Source organism: Cervus elaphus, chromosome 11 (assembly GCF_910594005.1).
Source record: "Cervus elaphus chromosome 11, mCerEla1.1, whole genome shotgun sequence".
Lineage (NCBI taxonomy): Eukaryota > Metazoa > Chordata > Mammalia > Artiodactyla > Cervidae > Cervus > Cervus elaphus.
The window spans coordinates 7,387,094-7,410,931 of record NC_057825.1 but is presented as its reverse complement, the minus strand read 5'-3'; the positions used below and the strand labels follow the sequence as shown (position 1 = coordinate 7,410,931).

Below are 23,838 nucleotides of genomic sequence, written 5' to 3'. Positions count from 1 at the left end.
ATTACCATGAACAAAATACAAAGATGACCAGGTAGAAAAGGAATCACCACCATCCTTGAGAACCAGCAGGAAACAAGTATTAGGAAGAAACCCGCACACATGTCAGGTGCTGGGGTGATGAGACGCAGATTGTAAGTTGTTTCACTTTTTTAAAGAAATAAAGGACAAACTTGAAAATACCCGCAGAGAGTAGGAAACTACAGATGTGAACCCTGGCAGATTTTTAAATGAATACTGAAAAATACAATAGCAAAAAAAAAAAAAAAAAAAAAGCCCAACTCCATAGGTAGGTCAATAACAGCCTACTAGACACAGTTGAAGGGAAAAACTGGCGAAGTCAGAGGAAATCCAGAATGCAGCAAGACAGACAGCAGCAGGGCTGTCTGATGAGCCCTTGGTTTCCCCCAAATCCCAGGTAAACATCGCTTTTACCCCAGTTGGCACTTGTCCACATACTGTACTGCCTGGGCTCTCAGACCAGCACCCCACTGCCTACTTCACCTAACTCCTCCTTTTTCCCTTCAGCTGGTCACCAAGCCTTGCTCATTCCACTTCATGAGCATTTAAAGACAAAATTTGGATCCTTTTTATTAAGTCTGTTAGGTTTATGGGGGTTTTTTGTTTGTTTCTTTTTAAATATTCGGCTGCATCGGGTATTAGCTGACACACTGGGGATCTTCACTGTGGCATGTGGAATCTTAGTTGTTAACATGTGGGATCCAGTTCTTCAACCAGGTATTGAACCTGGGCCCCATGCATTGGGAGCAGGGAGACTTAGCCATTGGACCACCTGGGAAGTCCTTGTGAGCATCTTTGAAATAGCCACCTTCTCCACCTCCTACGCCAGTGTGGGTCCCCGCCCATGAGCCCCTGCTAGGACACAGGAAAGCCTCCTGGCAGGCTCCCTCATCCCCACTCCAGGCCTGCCCTTGATTCCAGCCCCTGCACTTCCCCAATGGAGAGAGCCCAAATCAAGTTCATGCCAACCCGGAGAGACAAACTCCCAGAGGATCTAGGCAAAAGCCAAGTATTCTTTATGATTTTATTAATTATATATATATTACATTCTCAAATTTCAAATGATGTATTACACAAAATATATAAACTTATGACAGTTCTTCATTCATTTTGCCAAGAAAAAAAAAAAAGTTCTTCATCCGCATCACTGGCATCAGGGCAGGGTCTGGCTATTTCTGGGCAGCCTCAGTCTGCTGACCTAATTCTCCTGGGTCCACTAGACAAGCAATTTGGGATACGGCAGGACCTGCTGTATTTCATGCATGGTGCTGTACTTGGAAATTTTATTCCAAACACACTGGCACAGCATTCAGACGGGATTTAAAAGGTGATCCTGTAGAAGCGTGTGATCTCCCAACTTACCTCCCCTCACGTGTCCAGAGGCCTGTGTCACAGGCCACACCCCCAGGGATAGTGATTACATCTTCCTGGTTCTTTGACTCCCCCCTCCCCCTGGAAGTTCCACCAGGGTACTGATTAGGGCTGTTTTAGGTAAATGTGTCTTCCTCAAGCAGTACTTTGCTGCTCTACAGAACTGAGTGAGCCTCCACGTTATGAGACCTGTAACAACCCAAATGCAAAGGGATGACCTCACTTCTGAAGGATAACATTTTGGGGGAAAATCCTGCCTTGTAGTCAGACCCAAGCAGTTCTTAGAACCTGAGTTTCTGGAGTTGTGGACGTGTGTCCCTGCTGTGTCCTCAGCCTGCATCATCACTGCCTCCCCTCCCTGACTGCCCCCAGCTGGGTTGGGGCCACCAGCCCCCCTCTCCCCATTAGTGAGGCTCACACAGCAAGCACTCAGCTCCTGCTGTGGGCCCTGCTTCCTGAGATCCAGCCTGGGGGCGCCGGAGGCCAGCCGCTCCCCAGCTGCAGAGCAAGACCTCTGTGCTGTCGTGATGGGATCCTCTTCAGGTCCTGCTCGAGGTCCCTAAAGGGGACCCTCCCTTCCCTGCTGAGATCCCACCCTGCAGGCCAAGCTGGGAGTGGCCAGGCCTCGGGCGACACCCACTCCCCACGGGGTCGGGGCTCCACTCCTTGCTCCCTGGGGCTTTGGGCATGTGGCCTGGGCTCCCTGAGTCTGCTCCATCCTCTGAAACATGGAGACAACCTCCCTCAGTGAACATCACGGGTTAGCCAGGCCAAGAAGCACCTCACCCCCAGGCTGGGTAGTCCCTCCCACCCTCAGCATCTTCCTTTGGGCCAGGGTCTTCCCTAGGGCCAGAGTTCCTCTGCTCTCCATAAGCTGCCCAGTTGACTGTGGCAGGACACGGGGCCCGTGCCGGGTGACTGGGGTTGGGGACACATATAAGGTTCTGACTGGGTGGCCCCAGGCAGTGGCAAGGGCTGGGGTCAGACAGCTGCTCAGCCACCACTCCTGCTGGGCTCAGTGCTGGGCAGCAGATGAAACCTTGAGCCCAGACCACAGACCCCAGGCCCCACAGGCCCCTGGGAGAGCTGTCCCTACCTGAAGCCCAAGTCATAGGTAGGAGGGCTGTATCTGAAGGATGTGGGCCTGGGTCTGCTGCTGTGCTGGCCCAGAGCCCTGAGATCTGAGCCAGCCCTGGGCCCACTGGCTGCCTGGACATCAGCTTCCAGATGCAAGGAAAGCCAGGGGAGGGCAGAGCCAGGTGCCTGCCCCACCCTGCCTGCCTCCTCGGCTGAAACAACTCTTTACTAACACATTTCCCCTTTATTAACTGCCTTGTAAGTTGTTATACAACCAGGACATGGTTCAGGAATCAAGCCGTGTGAAAGCAAGCGAGCTGAGGGCGACTGAGCCACATCCTCAGAAGAGCAGGGGGATGGTGCAGCGATGCAGAATGGGCTTCCCCGCCACCAGCACACCTCACTTCCTGACCCCTCAGCTGTGGGGAGGCCTGGAGACCTCAGCTCCAGGTAATTCCGTCTCTAGGTCCTTGCGAGTTGAGGAATCAGGCTACAGACCTCAGCTTGGCCATGCAGGCAACAGAAACTGGGCAGAGCTGAGCTAGTGAGGAAGGCCTCTCCAGTCTCCACCCTCACGCGGGCTAAGCTCGGCTAGTCCCCTTCCCAGGAGGAGGCCAGGCACCCAGGTGGGTGCCTGGGCCGACCTCCTGTTCAGTTTCTGGACTCAGCCTGGGTGCTGGTGAAGCCCATGAAAGGCACTCGGCTTGGGTCTGCAGACCCTGCTGAGGGTGGCTGTCCCTATCTGTGGGGCCCAGGGGGAGAGGGAGCAGAGAAGAGGAGCCGAGTGGGTGGCGTGGCCCAAGGTGCTGTGGCTGTGGCACCGGCAGGCCAAGCAGCGGGCTCAGAGCTTGGCCCGGGGGTGGCTCTGGAGCAGAGCCCGCATGTCCAGGAGCGCCTTCTCCAGATAGTGCGCCAGGTGGACTGCGTTGGTGTCGGCACAGCTGTTGTAGGCTGACACAGAGAAGTTGATGTGCGTCTCCATGGGGTTATAGCAGACACCATAGCCATCTGGCACCACGGGCCCAAAGAACATGACACAGTCTGTCTTGGCGGGGACCTGAGGACGGCACAGGAACACGGCTCTCATCCCAGCCCCCCGGTGGCACCAGCCTGCCTTCCACGTGGGCTCCCACCGTGCTCTGCCTGAGACGCCCTCTGCTTGTCTTCAGCGGACAGCTGACTCCCCTAGGGTCCTTAGGGGTGCAGTTCTGGTGTCACCAGATTTCCCTGACATTCCTGGGGGGCTGTCACTGTCCTGCCAAGACTGTGAGCCCCTGGGGGCAGTATCCCAGTGCCCAGCACAGGCTGGCCTGGATCAAATGCTCCTTAGCATCTGATCAGTGTGTGAATGAAGCCAAGGAAGAAGAGGGGTCCCGACTCCTCAGCCTGCCTGAGGTGAAGTGAAGCCCCCGACCCCAGAACTCAGCTGCTTCAGGAGGGGCCTGTGTGAGTCACATCACCTCCAGGTGACTGTGTTTCGGACCCTGGTGCATCCCCTGTGGCTTCCGTTCCATCCCACCCCAGGGCAGTCAAGGCAGCGGCTCACCTGGCTGGTGGAGAGGTTGAAGTGCATGGCGATAGCGTAGGAGGTGTCCATGAAGATGTCGGGCATGCTCACTAGGTCTTCGATGGCCTGCATCTTCAGGCCCAGCAGGTGCCGGTCGAAGGCCTCCCCACGGATGGCCTGCAAGAGGGGAGCTGTCAGGAGCAGGGGCTGCAGGCCCACCAGTTGCCGCCCTCCCCAGGAGCCTCTGGCGGCAACAGCTCTTTCACTCACTGGCCAGCAGACCCCTGAGGCCAGAGCAGCCGGGCAGGAAAGCCCTCACTTCACAGATGGGGAAACTGAGGCCTAGGAACTCCCCTGCCTCCAGGGAGGCCGGAAAGTACAGCCCAAGAGCACAGGCCTGGCTGTGGGACCTCGGCAGGTCACTGACGTCTTGGAGCCTCAGTGTCTTCAGCTGTGAGATAGGGACAGTCACTGAACTCCCTCTGTGGGGAGGCACTGATTGAAGTAGCTGCCTGAGCGTAACATGGGCAAAGCCTGGCGTGTGCAGGCACTCAGGGTCAGGCTGGGAACCGGATCTCCACCCCTGGACTGCAGCCCCAGCTGTCAGGGGGCAGGCACCCTGCGGTCTGCCAGACCGTGCACACCCCGGCATCCTGGGCTCCGGGGCGGTGGGGAGAGTGCCTGACACAAGATCCAGAGGCCAACCTGGGCCCAGGGCAGCTGCTGGGCCTCACCTTGGTTTCTCCCACTGTAGAATGGGGATGTTCAGCTTTGCTCCAAGTGCCCCAGTGCTTAGGGCAGGGGTGCCTGACGCTAAGGGGAGCAGCCATATGCTGCAGGGATGGACAGGTTGGTGGGTCACGCCCAGGGCCAAGGGAGCAGGGAGCGGGGGCTGGCTCACCCGGTCGGTGTAGGCTCGGTGGGCCTGCACAGCCTTCCGCAGCAGCTCTACCTTCTCGTGCTCCTAGGTGGGGGGTGGGGGGAAAGGGCGCTGATGCTTCCTGCCCCTGCTCCCTCCTCAGGGGCCCACCACCCACTCCATGTTCTGTTCTCCTGAAAGCACAGACTGGCCAGTCCCCAGCCAAGGCCTGACACAGGGCAAGTGCTCACTGCTGATGGCTGACCCTCGAACAACTCGGTTTGAACTGTGCAAGCCTACTTATATGTGGACTCTCATCAAAAAACACAACAGTATGACACACCCCATGGAAGGCTGGACCTGCAAACGCACAACCACAGACACAGAGAGCGACTATAAAGGGATACGGGGAATTTCGACTGTGTGCTGCCCCAAACCCCCGAGTTGCTCAAAGATCCACTGGAGTTCCCTTTTCTCTTTGGCTGCCAGAAAGCAGCCGCACCAATAAATTCATGGCTCCATCTTCCACGAGATGCCCAGTGTCTACCACAGGACTGGGATATAGTAGGTGCTCAACGTGCATTGACAGAAGGAGAAGGCAGGCAGAAAGGCTTGAACCCAGCTCTCCCACCCTTGCCCCCGATCTCTCACCGTCACATTGGGATCATCCATGGCCTTGACGAAGGTCAGCGAGGCCACGGAGGCCGAGCGGATGGTGTCGGTCCGGCCCAGGTGGAACATGCGCAGAGAGGCGCTTTCGTACGTGGCGCAGGCCTGCCCGTAGATCCTGGGTGGGAGAGGCACTGAGCTCGCCCCTGGCAGGTCCTTCCACCGGCCCCCAGGCTTCACGCTCCCGGGGGGTGGGGTGTACCTGTAGTAGGCCAGCTGCAGTGCCATCTGGATGAAGGCGTCTGGGCTCAGCTTCTCTGACTTGGGGAAGTCCTTTCCAAAGTGGTGGAACACCATCACTGTGATGTCCAGGTCCTGGATCATGCTGGGGGGGAGGGGGGCGGGAGGTGAGGAGCAGTACCCAGCAGCCTCTGCCAAGCCCACAAAGGGGCCGAGGGCAGTCTCCGAACCAGTGGGCACTGTGGCAGAGCTGGCTCTTGTTCCGGCTGGAGGAGCCCCTCCCAGCACTCACATGCTGAGATTCTGCTTGGCCTTCTCAATGTCGCTCTTGATCTCGGGCGTGATGTTGAACCGCAGCTTCTTGGGCATGGGCAGGGGAACCATGGGAGACCGCACGAGTTCCGGCTTCTTCCTGCACAGGATGTGAGGGTCTCAGGCTCCTGCCAGGAGCCTCCGGAGCCTGGGTCCATCCCCGGGATTACGATCGGGAAGAGGGGGCCAGTCCAGGGAGACTCTTGGAGGAGGGGAAGGGACTTGTCCAAGGTCACCGAGCTGAGAAGTGGCAGAGCCAGAATGCAAAACCAGCTCTGATGGACTCTGAAACCCACATCCCCTTCTGGCTTCCTCTGTAGAAGCATAGATTCCCAGTACAAGGGAGATGGCCATTCCTCCTCTGAGAGCTCGTCTGTCACCTGTCATCAGGAGCTGGAGAACTGGCTGGAGGGTGGGAGACCCACACTCACGTGAACTCCATGACATGGTCCAAAAGGGAGACGATGGGGGGTCCCTCGGCTGCCGCATGCTCGTAGACGAGCCCACAGGCACCGTCTTCAGCCACGATGAACTGCGGGGGAGATGGGGTCCCTGACAGCTCCAGGCCCCGGCAGTCATTCTCCGGCAGGGTCCCCTGGGGGGGGGCTCTGAACCATCTCAAGCACTTCAGCTGATTTATTACTCTTATTCATAACAGCTAACACTTACCAGGGACTTCGGGACCTCTGTCCCAGGTCACGCTAAGCACATCCTGTGCTCAGAGACTTTTCTGGGTCCTTGCACCTACCGTTCCCAGGAGTCCTACCACCACCCCATTTCACAGGTAAGAGGAAAAGTCGTGACCAAGACTGTGCCGCTCAACCTTGCCCCACATTCCAGGCTCTCCTGATCATCGACGGATGTGTTGGAGGTGACAGGGGTTACTGGGCCAGGCTTGGGAAAGACAGGTTGACTGCTGCTAATTACAGCCGCGTCCACCTGCTGGTTTCCCCCTGCTTTACAAGCTGGGAAGCCAGGGACACCGGAGTCCAGGGGAGGGACAGGAAGCCCTGAGGCGGCAGTGGGCTGAGGCTGGGCCGGGTCAGGGGCGGGAGTCCTGGCCCTGCCAGCTCCTCACCTGCAGCGTCTTGTCAAACCAGCGGTTGCCGCTGTTGAGCTTGCTGCCACCCCCGTGCAGCATCTGGCCCGCCACCTGGCTACGGTAGGTGTCTTCCGAGACCCGAGGCATGGGTGCGTCCAGGCACACAGTGAAAATGCTCCTCTGGATGGAGAGCACTGACTCCCGGTTCACCTTGTCTGTGGGGACGCGGGTGCGGGGGTGAGGGTTAGGCCTGGGGAGGCCTCCAGAGCTTCCTTTAACAGGGCCCTGTAGCCCCAGAGCACCCCATGAGGCATGGCTGCCCCGCTTCAGAAAGCAGGAAACGGAAGCCCAGGTCACAGAGAAAGCCGGTAAGGCAGCTGGGGATCCAACATGGGAGTGGATTCTGGGGATGATGCCCTTGCCCAGCATGGGATTCGGAGGGAATGTGAAGGGGGGCTCCTCAGAAGGACGTGTTCTCACTGCAACTTGCTACTGAACAAAAAGAAGAAACTAAACCCAACTGAGGTTTCCTCTCATGTGCAATGGGGACAACAGCGCCCGCTCTGAGCCGAGGGGATTCAGCATGACGAGCTGCTGGGGCCTGGTGTGGGTACCTTTGATGAGGGTGCTGTAGGCCTTGGCCCAGGAGTTACGGTGGTTGGAGGTGAGGATGCCCACGGGCTCCTTGTTGGTTTGCAGTGACGAGTTCCAGATCTTCTCCAGCTGCGTGAAGATCTGATCCGAGGTCAGGGGTGTCCCATCGCTGTGGTACACATCCAACTCAAAAAACTGTCCGGGCACAGGCAGGTGGAGAGAAGGGGTTTTGTGGGGGTCTCAGACAGGCAGCGGTCACCTCCCAGCCCAGCTGAGGGGATGGCGTCAGGCCGAGGGCGAGGAGCGGGAGGAGATCCCTGCACTGCTCTCCCCGGGCTGACCAGGCCCTAACCCTTCCGGGCCTCCCCCGGGTTGCGGCCTGTTTGGATAACCAGTGGAGAGAAGAGGCCCAGGGCCTGCCTGTTTCAAGGGCATGTGGGCAAGTGTGCTGGGGAAGCTGACTCTGAGCCCTGCCCCTCTCCTTCCTGCAACCATGTGGGGGTTGAACAGCTGCAGGGGGACCACCCACTTGGTAGTTGTGCACCACGGTGATGTGCATAGGCGGCTTCTTGGTCCTGCTGAACTTGGTGACCAAATCCTGCTTGGGGCCCGGCACGCGGCAGGACGACAGGATCTGATAGTACTGGTTCATGCACAGTGGCTTGCCCCCCAGGTACTCCACGGGCAGGGTCTCGCTGCAGGGGCAGAGGGACAGGGAGGTAGTGGGATCCATAGGGAGCTGCTGGGTCTAGCTGCAGGCTGGGTTGTGCAGTGGGGCTCACACAAGCAGTGCTGGGCCCCTTGGTGCCCACCCCCCAACTTAGCGTGGGAAGAGGGGAAGGGGGGTGGCTGTTGGAGGCCGACTGGGTCAGGAGGCCTGTGAGCCGCCTGCTTGTGAGTCACCCTGGAAACTCCGTTCCCTTCTCTGGGCTTCACTTTGCCACAGGGAAGATGAAGCAGCGAGTCATCCCCTGGGGTCTCCTCTTCAGCTGGGACGTCAATTCCAGGGATCTCTTGAGAGAGGATCCCCTGGAGGATGTCACGGCAGCTGGAGCTGAGGACCCAGGTGTCCCGATCCCCCATGCTCTGCCTCCCCAATCCTCAAAGAGGCTAGGTCAGTGGGAAGTGAAAGCCACTGAGCTCTGGGCCTGCTCAGCAGTCAGGCAGGAGGTGGGGCTGGGCTGCTGGAGTGGCTGTAGTAATTAGGCAATCCAGGTGGGAGGTGACAGGGTGGGGACGGGGCCACTCACTTGTCAATCATGGTCTTGAAATCCAACACGCCCTCAATTAATTTGGCAGCGAACCTGGAGGGACAAAGTAAAGATCAGAAGGCTGTGTGGACAGCCAGAAGGAGGTTGCTTCACTCCTCTCACTGCTTAGATAGCCTGAGGAGTTCAAGTGTAGAACCTGTATTCCTATCTCACTCTGCATAATCTCTGGGGAAAGGGTTTAGGGTAATGTGTTGGCCAAGCAACTGGCAGGACTTTGGTGCTACTGAGCAGCATGACTATGGCTGGATTACGAGTCATGTCCTCTGACTCCATCCTCAGAGGGTCCGAGGCCCTGATTCTCAGCCTGGAGCCTGGAAGGCCTTTGCCCTGTTTTGAAGCATCAGTTAGGGAGGGACCTAGGACTGTGGGGGAAGGCAAAGGGTGACTGGGGCGGGGCAGTGCCTTAAGGTGTTCCCTCTCTTAGATCCCTTCCTGTTTCTGGGCTTGTGTGTCCCCCAGGCCATCTCAGTCAACCTGCTCCTTCCTCCCTGAACCATCTGGGCCACATCAACCATGCCTGATGCATGGAGGTGCTCCTGGCCCCAGGGGGACTGCTGGCTAGAGTTTCTGGGCTTGAACCCCTGGTCCTTCCTGGGGTGCCCTGGTCCCTTTAAGAGAAGCAGGTATGGCCCTGAGAGACTGACTAGTCCTTGGGCAGGAGATCGTGTCACTGGTATTTTTATCCCTGGTAGAACTAGAATAGAGGCCAAGGCAAAGTGACATGACCGAATGTGGAAAAGGGGACTGTGTACAAAGGTCACCCTTGTGGCCAGCTGAAGAAAGTGGGAAGAAGGGGGTGAAGTGCCAGAACTGGGGTGAGTGGTAGCCTCAGGTTTAGGGGAAGGGAGGGGTCCTAGTCTGCAGTTTGGTGGTTAACAAGAGTCAGGAAGATTCTGCTTCATGTCCAGGTCAGTCAATCCTGCAAGGTGATCTTGGGCAGGTCCCTTCACTGCTCCTAGCCTCAGTTTCCCTACCTATAGAACAGGGATGATGCTTCCTAAGGCTATTTCCTAAGGCTATTTGTGGGAAAGAAAGATAATGAACAGGGCTAGGGCCCCTCTGTGGACATCAGGGCCCTGGGAAGGTCCAGAGCTCCGCCCCCAACTTGGTGACTCACCGGAGCTGGCCCTGCCGATCCACAAAGTCCTGCTTCGGCAGCATCACACCAGGGCTGGAGTAGATGACCAGGGGCTGGCGGTATTGGAGGTAGGCTGTTTTGAGCCACCAGTCGGACAGCTGGGGAAGGACCAGAGCCCATGAGGAGAGACGGATGGGGGACCTGGTTGCCCCTTCACTACCAGAGCCAACAGAGCTGGCTGGGTGCCCTCTGCCCTCTCTAGCGAGCATAGATTTTCAAACTGAATGCTCAGATCCAGAACCCCCGAGTCCTGTAAATCCAGCAGCGACCCATCCTCGTCCCTCTAATGGAGCCTGTCAGCATTAGCAAGGGGAAATCGGGCAACACTGTCAAGGAAAAAAGACTGGCAGGAAACCTGGGGTTGGGGGAAGAACAGAGGCAGAAATAGCAGTCACTTTTTCCTTCTCTCACATATTTCAGGTCAATGATTTTAGTACTTTTAGAAAATAAAAATGTACGTCTGATAGAAAGGAAACAAAGAGAGAAAGTTATACAAAAACAAAGTCTGATGAGTAAGTTTCTGCCCGTCTCAGGTGGGCATACTCTAGGGAAGCAGGAGCCCTCAGAAACCCTGGTCCTCTGTGCCCTCAGCTTTGTTGCTGTCAGACTAGGGAATGGACAGCCACCTGGATCTCCAGGTCAGGGCAATCTGGAACATAGCCCCGGAGATTTCAGAGCCTCTATAAAGACAGATCACTGTACTAGTGACAAGATGTAGGTGACTCTCTACTAGGCTGGCCACCCTCTGCCCAGGGCGGGGTATTTTCCATGGATATGCAGCTAGAGGCTCCTGTCTTGGGACCTGCAGGTGACCATCACCCTTGAACCTTATGTGCTGACAGCAATACTGCCCCCACTACACATTCCCCCCAGCATAAACCTCTTTGTGGCAGGTCCCTCAATCCCTGGAGACGCAGCCCCCACTGTGCTTCCTAATCCATCTTAAATGCAGTAGGACGTGCCTCTTACCACACGGACTCCCCTTGGGAAACTGCTGGCCATGGGCCCCTGGCAAGGGGTGAAGAAGGGCAATGTGCTCAGGTCACACAGCAGGCCTGCAGGCAACTTCTGTCTGCTGATCTGTGGTCTGGAGACATGGCCCCCGCTCAGCCAGGCCCTCCTGTCTAGCTTGGAGCCTCCTTGAACGCTGCTCTGTGGCTCTTCGATCCATCTCCCTGGGCCTCAGTTTCCTCATCCATAGATGGGGAGGGGCAGACAGGAGCTCCCTCCCCTTGGGGACAGCTAGGTTGGGCTGCCCTTCAGCCAGGGGCCCCGACAGCCCTGGAGATCTCAGAGCCTCTGACCAGAGCTCTGGAATCCAGGGGAGCCCCTGCAGATGGGGGCATTTCCTCAGTGAAAATCTGCTGAGCAGGGGCAGAACCCTCAAGGGCCCTGAGTGGAGAAGGGGTGGTGTTCCCAACCCTTTAGCCAGAACATTAAGTCTGAAGTAACAGTTCTGGCTCAACAAAGTTGGAAAACTTTCAGATCCCAGATGCGCTAAGATCCTGACCTGCTAAGGTTTGTCTGTGCTGGTGGCTGGCTGACGTCTTCCGCCTCTTCTGTGCAGCCCCTGCCCTTCCACCTGCTCCCTCACAGCGCCTCTCACTTTACAGGGCCAGACCCATCTCTGGTCCTCTCTACACACCTCATTCATCCCTCTCTCAATGACCCTCCTTCCCTCCTCGCACACAGTTGCTTTAGGCCTGGGCTGTCCACCCCTCAGCCCCATCAGCAAGTGCCACTGACACCAAAACATCCTGGACCAAATGACTTCCTGTCCTCTCCCTGCCAGCCTGCCCATGGGCTCCTGTTCCCATCCGCACTTCCCTTCCAACAGCATGGCAGTCCTAAGTTCATGCCGGATGTGGGATGAACACGGAAAAGTGCCCAGGGCACCAGCGCAAACATACCTGCACATACTGAACACATCTTTGTAAAAGACTGACACACAGAACCAGGACAGTCAGTCACTGTCAATACGATCACCCCGCAGCCCCCTCCCACCGAGCTCAAGTCCAGGGGCTCCCTGGGGCCCCCACCCTGCCCTTGCACCCCACTCCAGCCTCCATTCCTGAACCTGAGCTGTTTCCACCTTTGCCTGTGCTGTTCCCTCTGTCTGACTCAGACCCAGCACCATCTCTGCCCTGCCCTCCCAGCCCCATTGGAACGAAGAAGCTGCTGTCCTCCACCCTCACACCTGCTTCGTCCTTTTCACCTGAGAGGACTGCATCGCCTGATGTGACCTGGTCCTCTCATGCGTGTCCTCTCCCTATATACTTGAATGTCAACTCCAACAGGCTGCCAACAATGTCCTTCTTGCTCACCCAGCACCCTGCTTGGTGCTGGGCACAGAGTAAGTGCTCAGGAAACTCTGTGGTGCAAATGGATGCACCAGCGCAGCCTGTGTTGGAAAATTGGGGGTGTGCAGCCAGCAACAGGCCACAGGAGGGACGCTCACAACCACCCAGGCTTCAAGGGAGTGGCCCTGTTCCCCTCACCCTCCACATGAGCCAAAGGGACTGGTGTGCCCCCTGCCTTCTCACTCACCCAGTTCTCCATCTTCCTGGCCCTACGCTCCAGCCCTTTCTGCAGGCGCTCCCCCACGCCGCCTGCCACCTGGAACTCTTCCACCAGCTGCTTGGTTTGGGTCCATTCCTCCTCGCTCACGATGGGCTGCAGTGCCTTGAGATAATGGTCCAGGGTCTGCTGGAGCGGGGGCACGGGCAGCCGGGGGAGCGAGTCCTGGTGTGCCTTAAAGCGACTGGAAACCTTCATCAAGGAGGAGGGCTTGAGGAGGCCCAGGGGCTTCACCTGCAGGCAGCAGAACATCCTGCTCATTCTCTCACCAGCTCTGGGAGACCCTGGCACTCCCCAAGCTGAAGTCCTGGGCACTTATGTGCCCATTCCTGGTGTCAGAGACAGCCTCTTGGGTGGGGCTTGCCCTGGTTTCCCAGCCCTCGAGCTGTAGGTGTCTCCACCTCTTAGGGGCCTGGAGATGTAGGTAGGGATGGGGGAGGGTGGGGAGGGGCCACTGATCTTGGCAGGGCTCAGAGCAACCAAGTCAGAATGGATGGCACCTGCCCGGGGGCGGCAGAGATCAGAGGGGCCTCTCACCTGTTGGATGCATAGGGCCCTGCCTTTCTCACCCTGGGATGATGAGCCAACCAGTGGTGACGTGATGGCTCCCTCTCGGAGGTCCCCACCTCCTTTTCTCCCACCCTTACCAAGTTGAGAAATAGGAGGGAAGAAGAGAAAATCAGATAGAGCTAGACGATGACAGGAGCTTTGGGCTTTTTCTTGTCTGTGGGTTGGGGAGAGGGGTGGCATGGGAACAGTGCTGTGCCAAGAGAGACCTGAGTGGCCTGGCAGGAGGGTGAGAGTTGGCAGACAGGGAGAGTGTAGAGGCTCTGGTGGCAGAGAGAGAGAGAGACAGAAAGGTCCGAGGCTGCTGGCAGCAGTGGGCAGGCAAGTGGCAGAGGCTCCGTTTCATACCTTCTCTTTCTGCTGCTCGTTCTCCATGGCAGGACTGAGGTTCTGAGCCCTGTCTGTCTGCCTCTTGGGCTGGATCTCTAAGCCTAACTGTGCTACCAAGTGGGTGAGCAGAACCTAGCAAGAGGCAGCCACTTGCCTGGGCTGGAAAGAGAAGACAAGAGCCAAGATTCAGGGGGAGGCAGACGGGGTAGTGGTGGTGGCTGCAGCGGCTGTGGTGGCATCTGGGCTTCTGGCTGCCACGGGAGAGGCTGCTCCACCCTCTCCAGCTTCCATAAATGGAGGAATGGGGAGCAGGTGAGAGGGATAACGCTGTGCAATGGAGGAGAAGGAAACCTGGAAAACTTTTCCCTTTCTTCCCTGGATGGGCCCAGTGCCAGGGAGTCAGGCCAAGAGGTATTAAAACTCCACCTGCTGGAATGTGCATCGGTCCGGGTGATGAGGGAATACTTGGCTGGAGGACAGAAACTGCTAGACCACCAAGGTTATACCGTAACTGTGAATGTGGTCCTGAAAACGGGATGGAGCCGAGAAGCAGACCCCGGGAAGGGGCAGCCAGTGGGCATTTTCCTCCAGGACTTCTGACCCCTCTGGGCCACCCTTCCCCTAAAGTATAGTTCCTTTGAGGTGTGGTTCTTTCAGCTGGGGGTTACCAGTAGAGACCTTTGGGCATTAAAAATAAACCAAAGAATGCTGGCTTTGGGATTGGGCTAGATTTGAGTCACCTGACCAGGGGAGGCAGGCCTGTTTGCCTCAGTTTTCCTGGCAGTGATCAGGTCATTGGGATGACCTACAGGCCAACTGTGGGATGGGAACACAGCTCAGGTGGTGCCAGCAAGGAGGAGGTGGAACTCCGGGGCCCTGGAATATCTGGAAAAGCCTCTGAGTAGATTGGTACCTCAGCCCTCGGGGCCTAGCAGTGTCTAAATATCCTTCTTGGCGCAAACACAGGGAGATACAGAGATATGCTAGGTGTAGAGAGGAGAGGGATCTAAATCAGAAAGCAGCGCCACCTGCTCCAAGCTGCCCTGGGGAAGACTGGGGGTGGGGGATTGTAGATGCTAATCAAGTTGCGGGGAGGGGCTAGTGGAGTGGGGGGCGTGGGGCTTCCGCCGGCAATCTTCCGCCAATTCGGAGGACTTCCTGAGCATCCCAGCTTGATGCCCTCACTGGAGTGCCTCTGGCCACACACAGTTCCCCAGGGGCTATTTGATCAACCCAGGGAGGGTGACCAACTGGATGGGGTTGGAGAAGTGGCCGGGGAAGAAATGGCTCAGGCTGAGCCATGGACAGGTGTTTGAGTCAGAGAATAACCATGGGGAGACATTCCTGGTCTCTCCGCTCCTTGGCTCTGGGTCTAAGGGTGGAGGTGCTGCCCGAAGTCAGGATCCTCACTGTCTTTTCCGGGTCGCTGGAATTTAGTGCCACAAAAAGCCTCTTGACCTTGAGCCTCAGTCTCCCCCTCTGCCAAACGGGGTTAGTCCACCTGCTGAGCCCACCCCAGCAGCTCCTAGCTGGGTTGGACAGAGGCCGCCAGACCCCAGCGCCTCGACGGCCGGTTTTCCCACTCGGGCGTAGCTGCCCTGCTGGCCCCGTCCGCCGCCCGCCCGCCTGCCCGGCCACACTCACCACGGTCCTGGTAGCGAATGCCAACATCTCTGCGGCCCGCCCGCGGACGCAGAGTCCGCGACTTCCGACGGACTGGGCAAAGTCCGCGCCGCCGCCGACGCCGCCGGTGGGTCCCTGCTAGAGCCTCCGGGCCAAGGTCGCCGAGTCACGGCCGCTAGACGGTAGAGGCGGCCCCGCGCCCACCCACCGGGCCGGACGGGCGGGCGGCCTGGGGAAGGCGGACTCGTGGGGCGGGGCCTCGGGCGGGTTGCTGCCTCGGAGGCTAAGCCACGAGCGCGGGGCGGGGCCGGGGCGGAGTGAGCGGTTGGGGAAAGCCGCGAGGCGGTGGAACCCGGGAAGAGGAGCAAGCCGGAGGCCGCCGTCCAGTTCGCCCTCTGCCATCTCCATTAAGGCGTCCACAGACTGTGGGAGGCAGTGGTGTGGACACCTTCTCAGTCCTTTTGGTGGCCTTGAACGTTGCCCTCAGAGTGGTAGGAAAACACAACCATGTTGACAGAGGCAGGTCTTCTAATAGTTCTCGAGGTCGGGTCAGAGCCCGGCTCGAAGATGACAGGTGGGGGCCGCCCCGCAAAAGCATGGCTGCCGCGATCCCAGCACCCTCCCGGCAGGCGGTTGGCGCGTCGGGCGGCGAGCCGGCCGTTGGTGCGCACGCTCGCCGGCGCCCCGCTGAGCGCGCCGCCCCGAGTCGGCGGTTGGTGCGCATGCTCGCCGGCGCCCCGCACCAACATGGCTGCCGCCCCCCGCTGAGCGCGGCCGCCCGGAGCCGGCCGTTGCTGGGCGTGCTCCCTGAGTGCCCCGCACCAACATGGCGGACGTCTTCGGTGGGGTGACTTTAATTCTCGGTTTTCGGTTATAGCCTGCCGGGGCTCGTTTCTTTTCAGCAAGCCCTGAGCGCGTGGTGGGGCCGGGGCAAGGCGGTGTGGTGCAGGGGTGAAAAGGGAGAAGGTACTGCAGGCATCCCGGCCGGCTTCCGGCGAGAGGAAGATGGCTGAGGGCGAGCGGCAGACGCCGTCAGGTAGGGCGGTGGGGCCCGTGTGGAGTGGGGTTTCGGGGGCGGTGCTAGGCGTGGGGGCGGGGAAGGGGTGTGTTGTGTAGGGGGGCGCCTCGGCGAGGGGAAGCGGGGTTCGGGAGCTGGAGGACCTCTAGGGTCAAACGTTCTTGGGCCCTCGAGAAGGACCAAGAGTTGAGGGGGCCCCCGGGTGAAGAGTGTTGGGGGCGTCGGGAGGGAGGGCAGGATCCCGGGGCTGAAAAGGGGTGATGAGTGGGGCGTGACACCGGGACTCGGGGAGCCTGAGCGGCCCGAGGGGTCGGGTGGGCAGAGCCCAGCGGCCAGAAGGGGAGGCCTTTTCCACATCCGGGCTGTTCGGGCTCAAGTCAGCTCTTGAGCTGGTGGGGAAGCACCCCCACCCCCACCCCACGGATGGGGACTGCTGTCTTTGTTAGACCCGGCCTTGGGGGTTGGGGCTGGTGCTCCGTGGGGCTTGCCTCGCCCCGCTTTGCCGGCCTCCCTCCGCTCTCTGACTTCTCCTTATCACCTCCCCTCTCTTTCCCTGGGAAAAAGGGACTCGAGTTTCAGTGGCTGAGAAATTATCGAGACAAACTGCACCTCGGTCGTCTAAACCACTAATTTTAAAAGGCTGGTTGTGCAAGGAGACGAGTCACTTTTCTGGCATCATCTTCTGTAACTTTTATTTACGGGGCTGTGGTTTCTTTTTAGTTCATCTCGAATAATTGGCATGGAGATAATAGGGAAAGGATCCTCTTAGAGAGGCCGGTTACTTAGGTGAATGGAAGTGTGTTTGCTGACCACTCCTCTTGCCCCTTCCTTGAGTTTAGAAGAACTGACGGTAGATGACTTTTACAATTGTCAGAGGTGTAAATAGGTTGGCCAAACAGCTGTTTCAAAACAGCTAGTGTAAACCATTCTACTGTCTTGCCTTTTATAATCTCTGGGAAGGTCTCAGGAGGGAGAAATTTTGAAGATCAAAGAGGTATACCCTCGCATCCCCCACCCCCCCCCACCCTCCACACACACACACACACAAACATTGCCTGGGAAGGTCTCAGGAGGGAGAAATTTTGAAGATCAAAGAGGTATACCCTCGTACCCCCCATCCCCCCACCCTCCACACACACACACACACACACACACACACACACGAACATTGCCTGGGAAGGTCTCAGGAGGGAGAAATTTTGAAGATCAAAGAGGTATACCCTCGCATCCCCCCCCCCCCCCACCCTACACACACACACACACACACACACACACACACACACACACACACACACACACACACACACACACACACACACACACACACACACACACACACACACACACACACACACACACACAAACATTGCCTGGGAAGGTCTCAGGAGGGAGAAATTTTGAAGATCAAAGAGGTATACCCTCGCAACCCCCACCCTCCACACACACACACACACACACACACACACACACACACACACACACACACACACACACACACACACACACACAAAAGAACGTTGCCACACACACACACACACACACACACACACACACACATAAAAGAACGTTGCCAGGGCTTCCCTGGTGGCTCAGATGGTAAAGAGTCTGCCTGTAGTGTGGGAGACTCGGGTTTGATCCCTAGGTCAGGAAGTTCCCCTGGAGAAGGAAATGGCAGCCCACACCGGTACTCTTGCCTGGAAAATCCCATAGACAGAGGAGCCTGGCAGGCTACAGTCCAGGGGGTCACAAAAGAGTTGGACATAGAGTTGGGTATGGTCTGTCAAGGCAACTGAAACCAGACATTTATTTTACTTGGTACAAAACTTCTGTGCATATGCTCTTAGGAGTTCTGGTAATGACATCAGGGTATATAAGGCAACCAGAATTATCAGTGAGATGAATGTGTCCCTGAAGATGGGTGGCGAGAGGTGTAGGGGCGAGAACCTAGGCACTGAGACAGAGGTGGGCTCAAGGAATTCTCTGTGTCTGAGAAGATTCAGGTTCCCAGGAGGTGGTCCTTCTTGAAAGTTTGAAACTCAGGATGTTTAGGAACAAGTAGTAGAACTACTACTTAACTCAGTGTAGTGATAAAAACCTTGGATTTTGCAGTTACATGGACCTGGCTCTACTTGGCAAACTGCAACCTCTGTGAGCCCGTTTCCTTATCTCTTCTTGGCAGGGTTGGTAGTATGCATTCCCTAGATGATGCAGGCAAATTGTGGGACATGGTGACAGTCAGTAAAGGTGATTTGAGTTGAACATACAGATAGGTTCCCAAATGGTAGATGGTAATATACTCTTTAGGGTTTTTAGGAACATCTCTAAAACCCTGGATATTTCCATCTTATACTGAGACGTTATTGGGGATCCAGCTGTGCTATGTCACTTTTGTCAGAGAAGCAATAACCTGAGGCTAGAGAAACTGTGGATCTGACCTCATTGATCATAGTTTCAAGTCTGAAGGCTTGTTTTTTTTTTTAATTTGGAATTACACGTTCTGGTGATAGTGTATGTGTATTTCATCAGTGATTTGATGCAAAACTTCCAAGTAGCTTTTCCTCTGAGAACAGGACCCTGTGAAATAATATCAGGAGGGTTCTTCCCTTGCAGAGAGGAACAGTTCTCTCAAATTTAGAAAAGGACTCTGTTCCCAAGGATCATTTGCAAATGGATAATTTGAAATGTTGAGTACATTTTCCCATAAAAACAATGTGGTTACGTTACCGGCCTGACCTAAAAAGCTTTTAATTCAGCATCTTACTTGAAGTAGCAATTTGCTAATAGTAGGGTCATCAATTTGAGGTTCTGGGAACAGGACTTGCAGAACAGGTGGGCTGAAGAAAAGAGTTTCTGGTGTCTTTTTTTGGCCCTGGGTTGAATTTGAATTAGGCAGAGCTTTGCCTTGCTCTCATCCCCCATTCTCCACGAGTCTCTTTAGGTGTCCAGGTCTCCTGGGACATTTTCTTTCCTCAAGGCCACTCCAGGAAGGCTCTAGTCCCCCAGATGTCACATGTCCTAGAACCTACTTAGATCTTTGTCCCCTTTGTTCATGTAACTGATGTGAGCTAGGTTTTAGGAGGATGGCATTGGAACAGAGTATATTACATTGTGAGTGACTGATAGTCTATCACTCTTCTTGGAAAGTTTTCATTTATTTATTAAAACTATTTTTTGAGAGTTTTCATTTTTATTTATTTACATTTTTATTTGGCTGTGTTGGGTCTTAGTTGTGGCATGCAGGCTTAGTAGTTGTGGCTTACGGGCTTAGTAGCCCTGGGATGTGAGACCCTAGTTCCTCGACCAGGGATCAAACCTGCATCACCTGGGTTGGAAGGCAGATTCTTAACCACTGGATCACCAGGGAAGTTTTGAGAGTTTTCTTTCTTTCTTTTTTTTTTTTTTTGAGAGTTTTCGTTTTTAAAGGAAGGGTCTTACTAATCTGACACAACTCCAATAGTAGATTCAGGCCCACAACTCCCAACCTACAAAATAGGTGTATTTGGAATTCACAGTTTTTCAGATTTCAGAAGGCAGTGTTCCATAGTCAAACAGGAAGATTTATGCAGCAAAACATAAATTCCAGCTAAATGGGATACACATGTTACTGTTTTTCTTTTCCTCAGCTTCTGAAAATATAGAAAATCCATTTAAAATAGTTTATTTATGATTACCAAAGTATCATAATGCTAGTTTTTAGTAGTAATATGTAGCTTATAAAATGGAAGTCCTTTATAAATCTTACCTCCTAGAGATGACAACTAATAACTTTGGTGTTTAACTCTTTAGATTTTTCTAAGACATGAGCTAATAGGTGTATGTATTGTTAATGTTAGTATGTAAATAGTTTTTTTTAACAGCAGTAAGATTATATTGTATATAGTATGTTATTGAAGTTCAGTTGCTAAGTCCTGTCTGCCTCTTTGTGCCATCACGGACTATAGTCAGGCTTCCCTGTCCTTTACTGTCTCCTGGAGTTTGCTCAGATTCGTGTCCATTGAGTTGGTGATGCCATCCAACCATTTCATCCTCTGTCGCCTCCTTCTCCTCCTGCCCTCAGTCTTTTCCAGTAAATCAGCTCTTCCCATCAGGTGGCCAATGTATTGGAGCTTGGTTTCAGCATCAGTCCTTCCAATGAATATTCAGGATTGATTTCCTTTAGGATTGACTCGTTTGATTTCCTTGCAGTCCAGGGGACTCTCAAGAGTCTTTTCCAGCACCACAATTTGAAACATCAGTTCTTCAGTGCTCAGCCTTCTTTATGGTCTGAGGCTCACATGTGTAAGTGACTACTGGAAAAACTTATATATATATATATATATATATATATATATATATATATATAACTTTGACTATACGGACCTTTGTTGGCAAAGTGATGTCTCTGCTTTGTAATATGCGGTCTAGGTTGTCATAGCTTTGCTTCCAAGGAGCAAGTGTCTTAATTTCATGGCTGCAGTCACCGTCTGCAGTGATTTTGGAGCCCAGGAAAATAAAATCTGTCACTGTTTCTACTTTTTCTCCATTTATTTGCTATGAGATAATGAGACTTGGATGCCATGATCTTAGTTTTTCGAATGTTGAGTTTTAAGCTAGGTTTTTCACTCCCTTCTTTTACCCTCATCAGGAGACTCTTTAGTTCTTCGCTTTTTGCCATTAGAGTGGTGTCATGTGCATATCTGAGGTTGTTGATATTTCTCCCAGCAATCTTGATTCCAGCTTGTGATTCATCCAGCCCAGAATTCTTTTTATGTACTCTGCATACAAGTTAAATAAACAGGGTGACAATATACAGCTTTGACGTACTCCTTTCCCAGTTTTGAACCAGTCTGTTGTTCCATGTTTGGTTTTAACTGTTTCTTCTTAACCTGCATACAGGTTTCTCAAGAGACAGGTAAGGTGGTCTGGTATTCTCACCTTAAGAATTTTCCACAGTTTGTTGTGATCCACACAGTCAAAGGCTTTAGTGTAGTCAATGAAGCAGAAATAGATGTTTTTCTGGAATTCCTTTGCTTTTTCTGTGATCCGATGGATATTGGCAATTTAGTCTCTGGTTCCTCTGCCTTTTCTAAATCCAGCTTGTACATCTGAAGTTCTCAGTTTGTGTACTGTTGAAACCTGGCTTGAAAGATCTTAAGCATGACCTTGCTAGTGCGTGAAATGAGCGCAGTTGTGTGCTAGTGTGAACTTTCTTTGGGATTGGAATGAAAACTGACCTTTTCCAGTCCTGTGGCCACTGCTGAGTTTTCCAAATATGCTGACATATTGAGTGCAGCACTTTAACAGCATCATCTTTTAGGATTTGAAATAGCTCAACTGGAATTCCATCACCTCCACTAGCTTTGTTTATAGTGATGCTAAGGCCCACTTCACATTCCAGGATGTCTGGCTCTAGGTGGTTGATCACACCATCGTGGTTATCTGGGTCGTGAAGATCTTTTTTGTACAGTTCTTCTGTGTATTCTTGTCACTTCTTAATCTCTTCTGCTTCTGTTAAGTCCTTACTGTTTCTGTCCATTATTGTGCCCATCTTTGCATGAAATGTTTCCTTGGTACCCAGTTTGTTTTGAAGAGATATCTAGTCTTTTGCATTCTGTTGTTTTCCTCGATTCTTTGCATTGTTCACTTAAGAAGACTTTCTTATCTCTTCTTTCTATTCTCTGGAACTCTGCCTTTTGTTTCTCTTCTCAGCTATTTGTAAGGCCTCCTCAGACAACCATTTTGCCTTATTGCATTTCTTTTTCTTTGGGATGCTTTTGGTCACCACCTCCTCTACAGTGTTACCAACCTTTGTCCATAATTCTTCAGGCACTCTGTCTTCCATATCTAATCTATTGAATCTATTCATCATCTCCACTGTATAATCATAAGGGATTTGATTTAGGTCACACTCAAATGGTCTAGTGGTGTTCCCTGTTTTTTCAATTTTAGTCTGAATTTTGCAATAAGAAGCTCATGATCTGAGGCACAGTCAGCTCCAGGTCTTGTTTTTGCTGACTGTTTAGAGCTTCTTCATCTTCGGCTGCAAACAATATAATCAGTCTGATTTCGGTGTTGACCATCTGGTGATGTCCATGTGTAGAGTCATCTCTAGTGTTGTTGGAAGAAAGAGTTTGCTATGATCAGTGCGTTCTCTTGGCAAAACTCTGTTAGGTTTTGCTCTGCTTCATTTTGCATTCCAAGGCCAAACTTGCCTGTTACTCCAGGTATCTCTTGACTTCCTGCTTTGCATTCTAGTTCCCTGTGATGAAAAGGACATCTTTTTTTGGTGTTAGTTCTAGAAAGTTTTGTAGGTCTTCATAGAACTGTTCATCTTCTTTGGCATTAGGGGTTGGGGCATAGACTTGGATTACTGTGATGTTGAATGGTACAGTTTTATTTCTTCACTAATTAATATTTAGGCTGTTTTTTTCATGTCAGTAATTTAGATTTTATTTTTTTCAAAAAGCCAAAAAAAAAAAAAAGCCAGAAAGATTTCCATCATGTGGGCATATCATTATTAACCTATCACCTTATTGATTGATAATTGGGTTGTTTCTGATTGTTTCGGTGCAGTAAGCACTTTTATATACGTCTTTATTTCTTTGGGCACATCTGTAGAATTGATTCCTACTGTTGGCTTAAGTTGTATAGTTTTACTTCACGGGACAGCACTGAGTCACCCCCTCAGCAGAATTTACCATCTAAGGCTCCACCAGCAGTGCAGGAGTGCTCCTCTCTCCCTGTCCCCGATCAGTGCCAGATGTTTTTAATCTGCTGACCTGATTTAGAAAAGCAGTCTCATCTGATTTCCATCTCATTGCTTATTCGGGATGTTGGTAATTTTTAAATTTGGTTTATCGGCCATTTTTTGTCTTCTTCTTTGAGTTGCCTGTTTGTGTCTAAAAGGTCAACTTGGCTTTACTTTTCTAACCTTTCTGCCTGGTTGGAGAGCAGGAGGAGAGAGCATGGCAGAGCCACTGGATATATCAGTTGCTGAGGGCACTGCCAGCACTGCCCAGCTCCTTGTAGACAGAGTAGGGAGAGACAGGAAGCCAGTGAGTTTGGCTTAACAAGCCAATACTTAATCCTGGGAGCACATGTCTGGTTATGCAAGGGCTTGGGTGTTGGAGTGTTGGTTTAAAAATGTGTGTGTGCCCTCAATGGTGAAAAATTGAAGGCATTTCCCCTGAAATCAGGAACAAGACAAGGGTGCCCACTCTCACCACTACTATTCAACATAGTGTTGGAAGTTCTGGCCACAGCAATCAGAGCAGAAAAAGAAGTAAAAGGAATCCAGATAGGAAAAGAAGAAGTAAAACTCTCACTGTTTGCAGATGACATGATCCTCTATATAGAAAACCCTAAAGACTCTACCAGAAAATTACTAGAGCTAATCAATGAATATAGTAAAGTTGCAGGATATAAAATTAACACACAGAAATCCCTTGCATTCCTATATACTAACAATGAAAAAACAGAAAGAGAAATTAAGGAAACAATACCATTCACCATTGCAACAAAAAGAATAAAATACTTAGGAGTATATCTACCTAAAGAAACAAAAGACCTATACATAGAAAACTATAAAACACTGATGAAAGAAATCAAAGAGGACACAAACAGATGGAGAAACATACCGTGTTCATGGATTGGAAGAATCAATATTGTCAAAATGGCTATTCTACCCAAAGCAGTCTATAGATTCA

At 53.3% G+C, this 23,838-nt stretch overlaps 2 protein-coding genes across 4 annotated transcripts in view; one reads left to right on the top strand and one right to left on the bottom strand.

Annotated features, from left to right (window-relative positions):
- Positions 1-2,690: 2,690 nt before the first annotated feature.
- On the bottom strand, positions 2,691-15,553 carry CRAT (carnitine O-acetyltransferase). 3 transcript variants are annotated; one of them, XM_043916638.1, is made up of 15 exons: positions 15,157-15,553; positions 13,531-13,671; positions 12,586-12,849; positions 10,018-10,136; positions 8,880-8,933; positions 8,159-8,324; positions 7,650-7,824; positions 7,072-7,250; positions 6,425-6,525; positions 5,974-6,093; positions 5,704-5,826; positions 5,484-5,619; positions 4,875-4,937; positions 4,013-4,150; positions 2,691-3,523 (listed from the first exon to the last, which is right to left on the bottom strand). In XM_043916638.1, exons 2-15 carry the CDS (start codon positions 13,555-13,557, stop codon positions 3,308-3,310), a joined length of 1,881 nt encoding a protein of 626 aa, XP_043772573.1. In that variant the 5' UTR covers positions 13,558-13,671; positions 15,157-15,553; the 3' UTR covers positions 2,691-3,307. The 3 variants fall into 3 exon arrangements, with proteins under 3 accessions (XP_043772573.1, XP_043772572.1, XP_043772574.1); XM_043916637.1 differs by lacking the exon at positions 13,531-13,671; XM_043916639.1 differs by lacking the exons at positions 8,880-8,933; positions 13,531-13,671.
- A 380-nt stretch (positions 15,554-15,933) lies between these two features.
- The window catches only part of PTPA (protein phosphatase 2 phosphatase activator), a 34,105-nt gene continuing 26,200 nt past the window's right edge, over positions 15,934-23,838 (top strand). Inside the window, exon 1 of the mRNA XM_043916640.1 lies at positions 15,934-16,171. Within this exon, the coding sequence (XP_043772575.1) occupies positions 16,141-16,171 (31 nt within the window). The 5' untranslated portion in view covers positions 15,934-16,140. The remainder of the gene's footprint in view (positions 16,172-23,838) is intronic.

What these genes read in the sequence shown, in the direction of transcription:
- CRAT (XM_043916638.1), bottom strand. Translation starts at nt 13,557, where the DNA reads ATGGAGAACGAGCAGCAGAAAGAGAAG. An exon ending in ACGAGCAGCAGAAAGAGAAG is followed by an intron (nt 12,850 to 13,530) that starts GTATGAAACGGA and finishes TGCTGCCTGCAG; the next exon opens with GTGAAGCCCCTGGGCCTCCT. An exon ending in GATCGGCAGGGCCAGCTCCG is followed by an intron (nt 8,934 to 10,017) that starts GTGAGTCACCAA and finishes TTGTCCCTCCAG; the next exon opens with GTTCGCTGCCAAATTAATTG.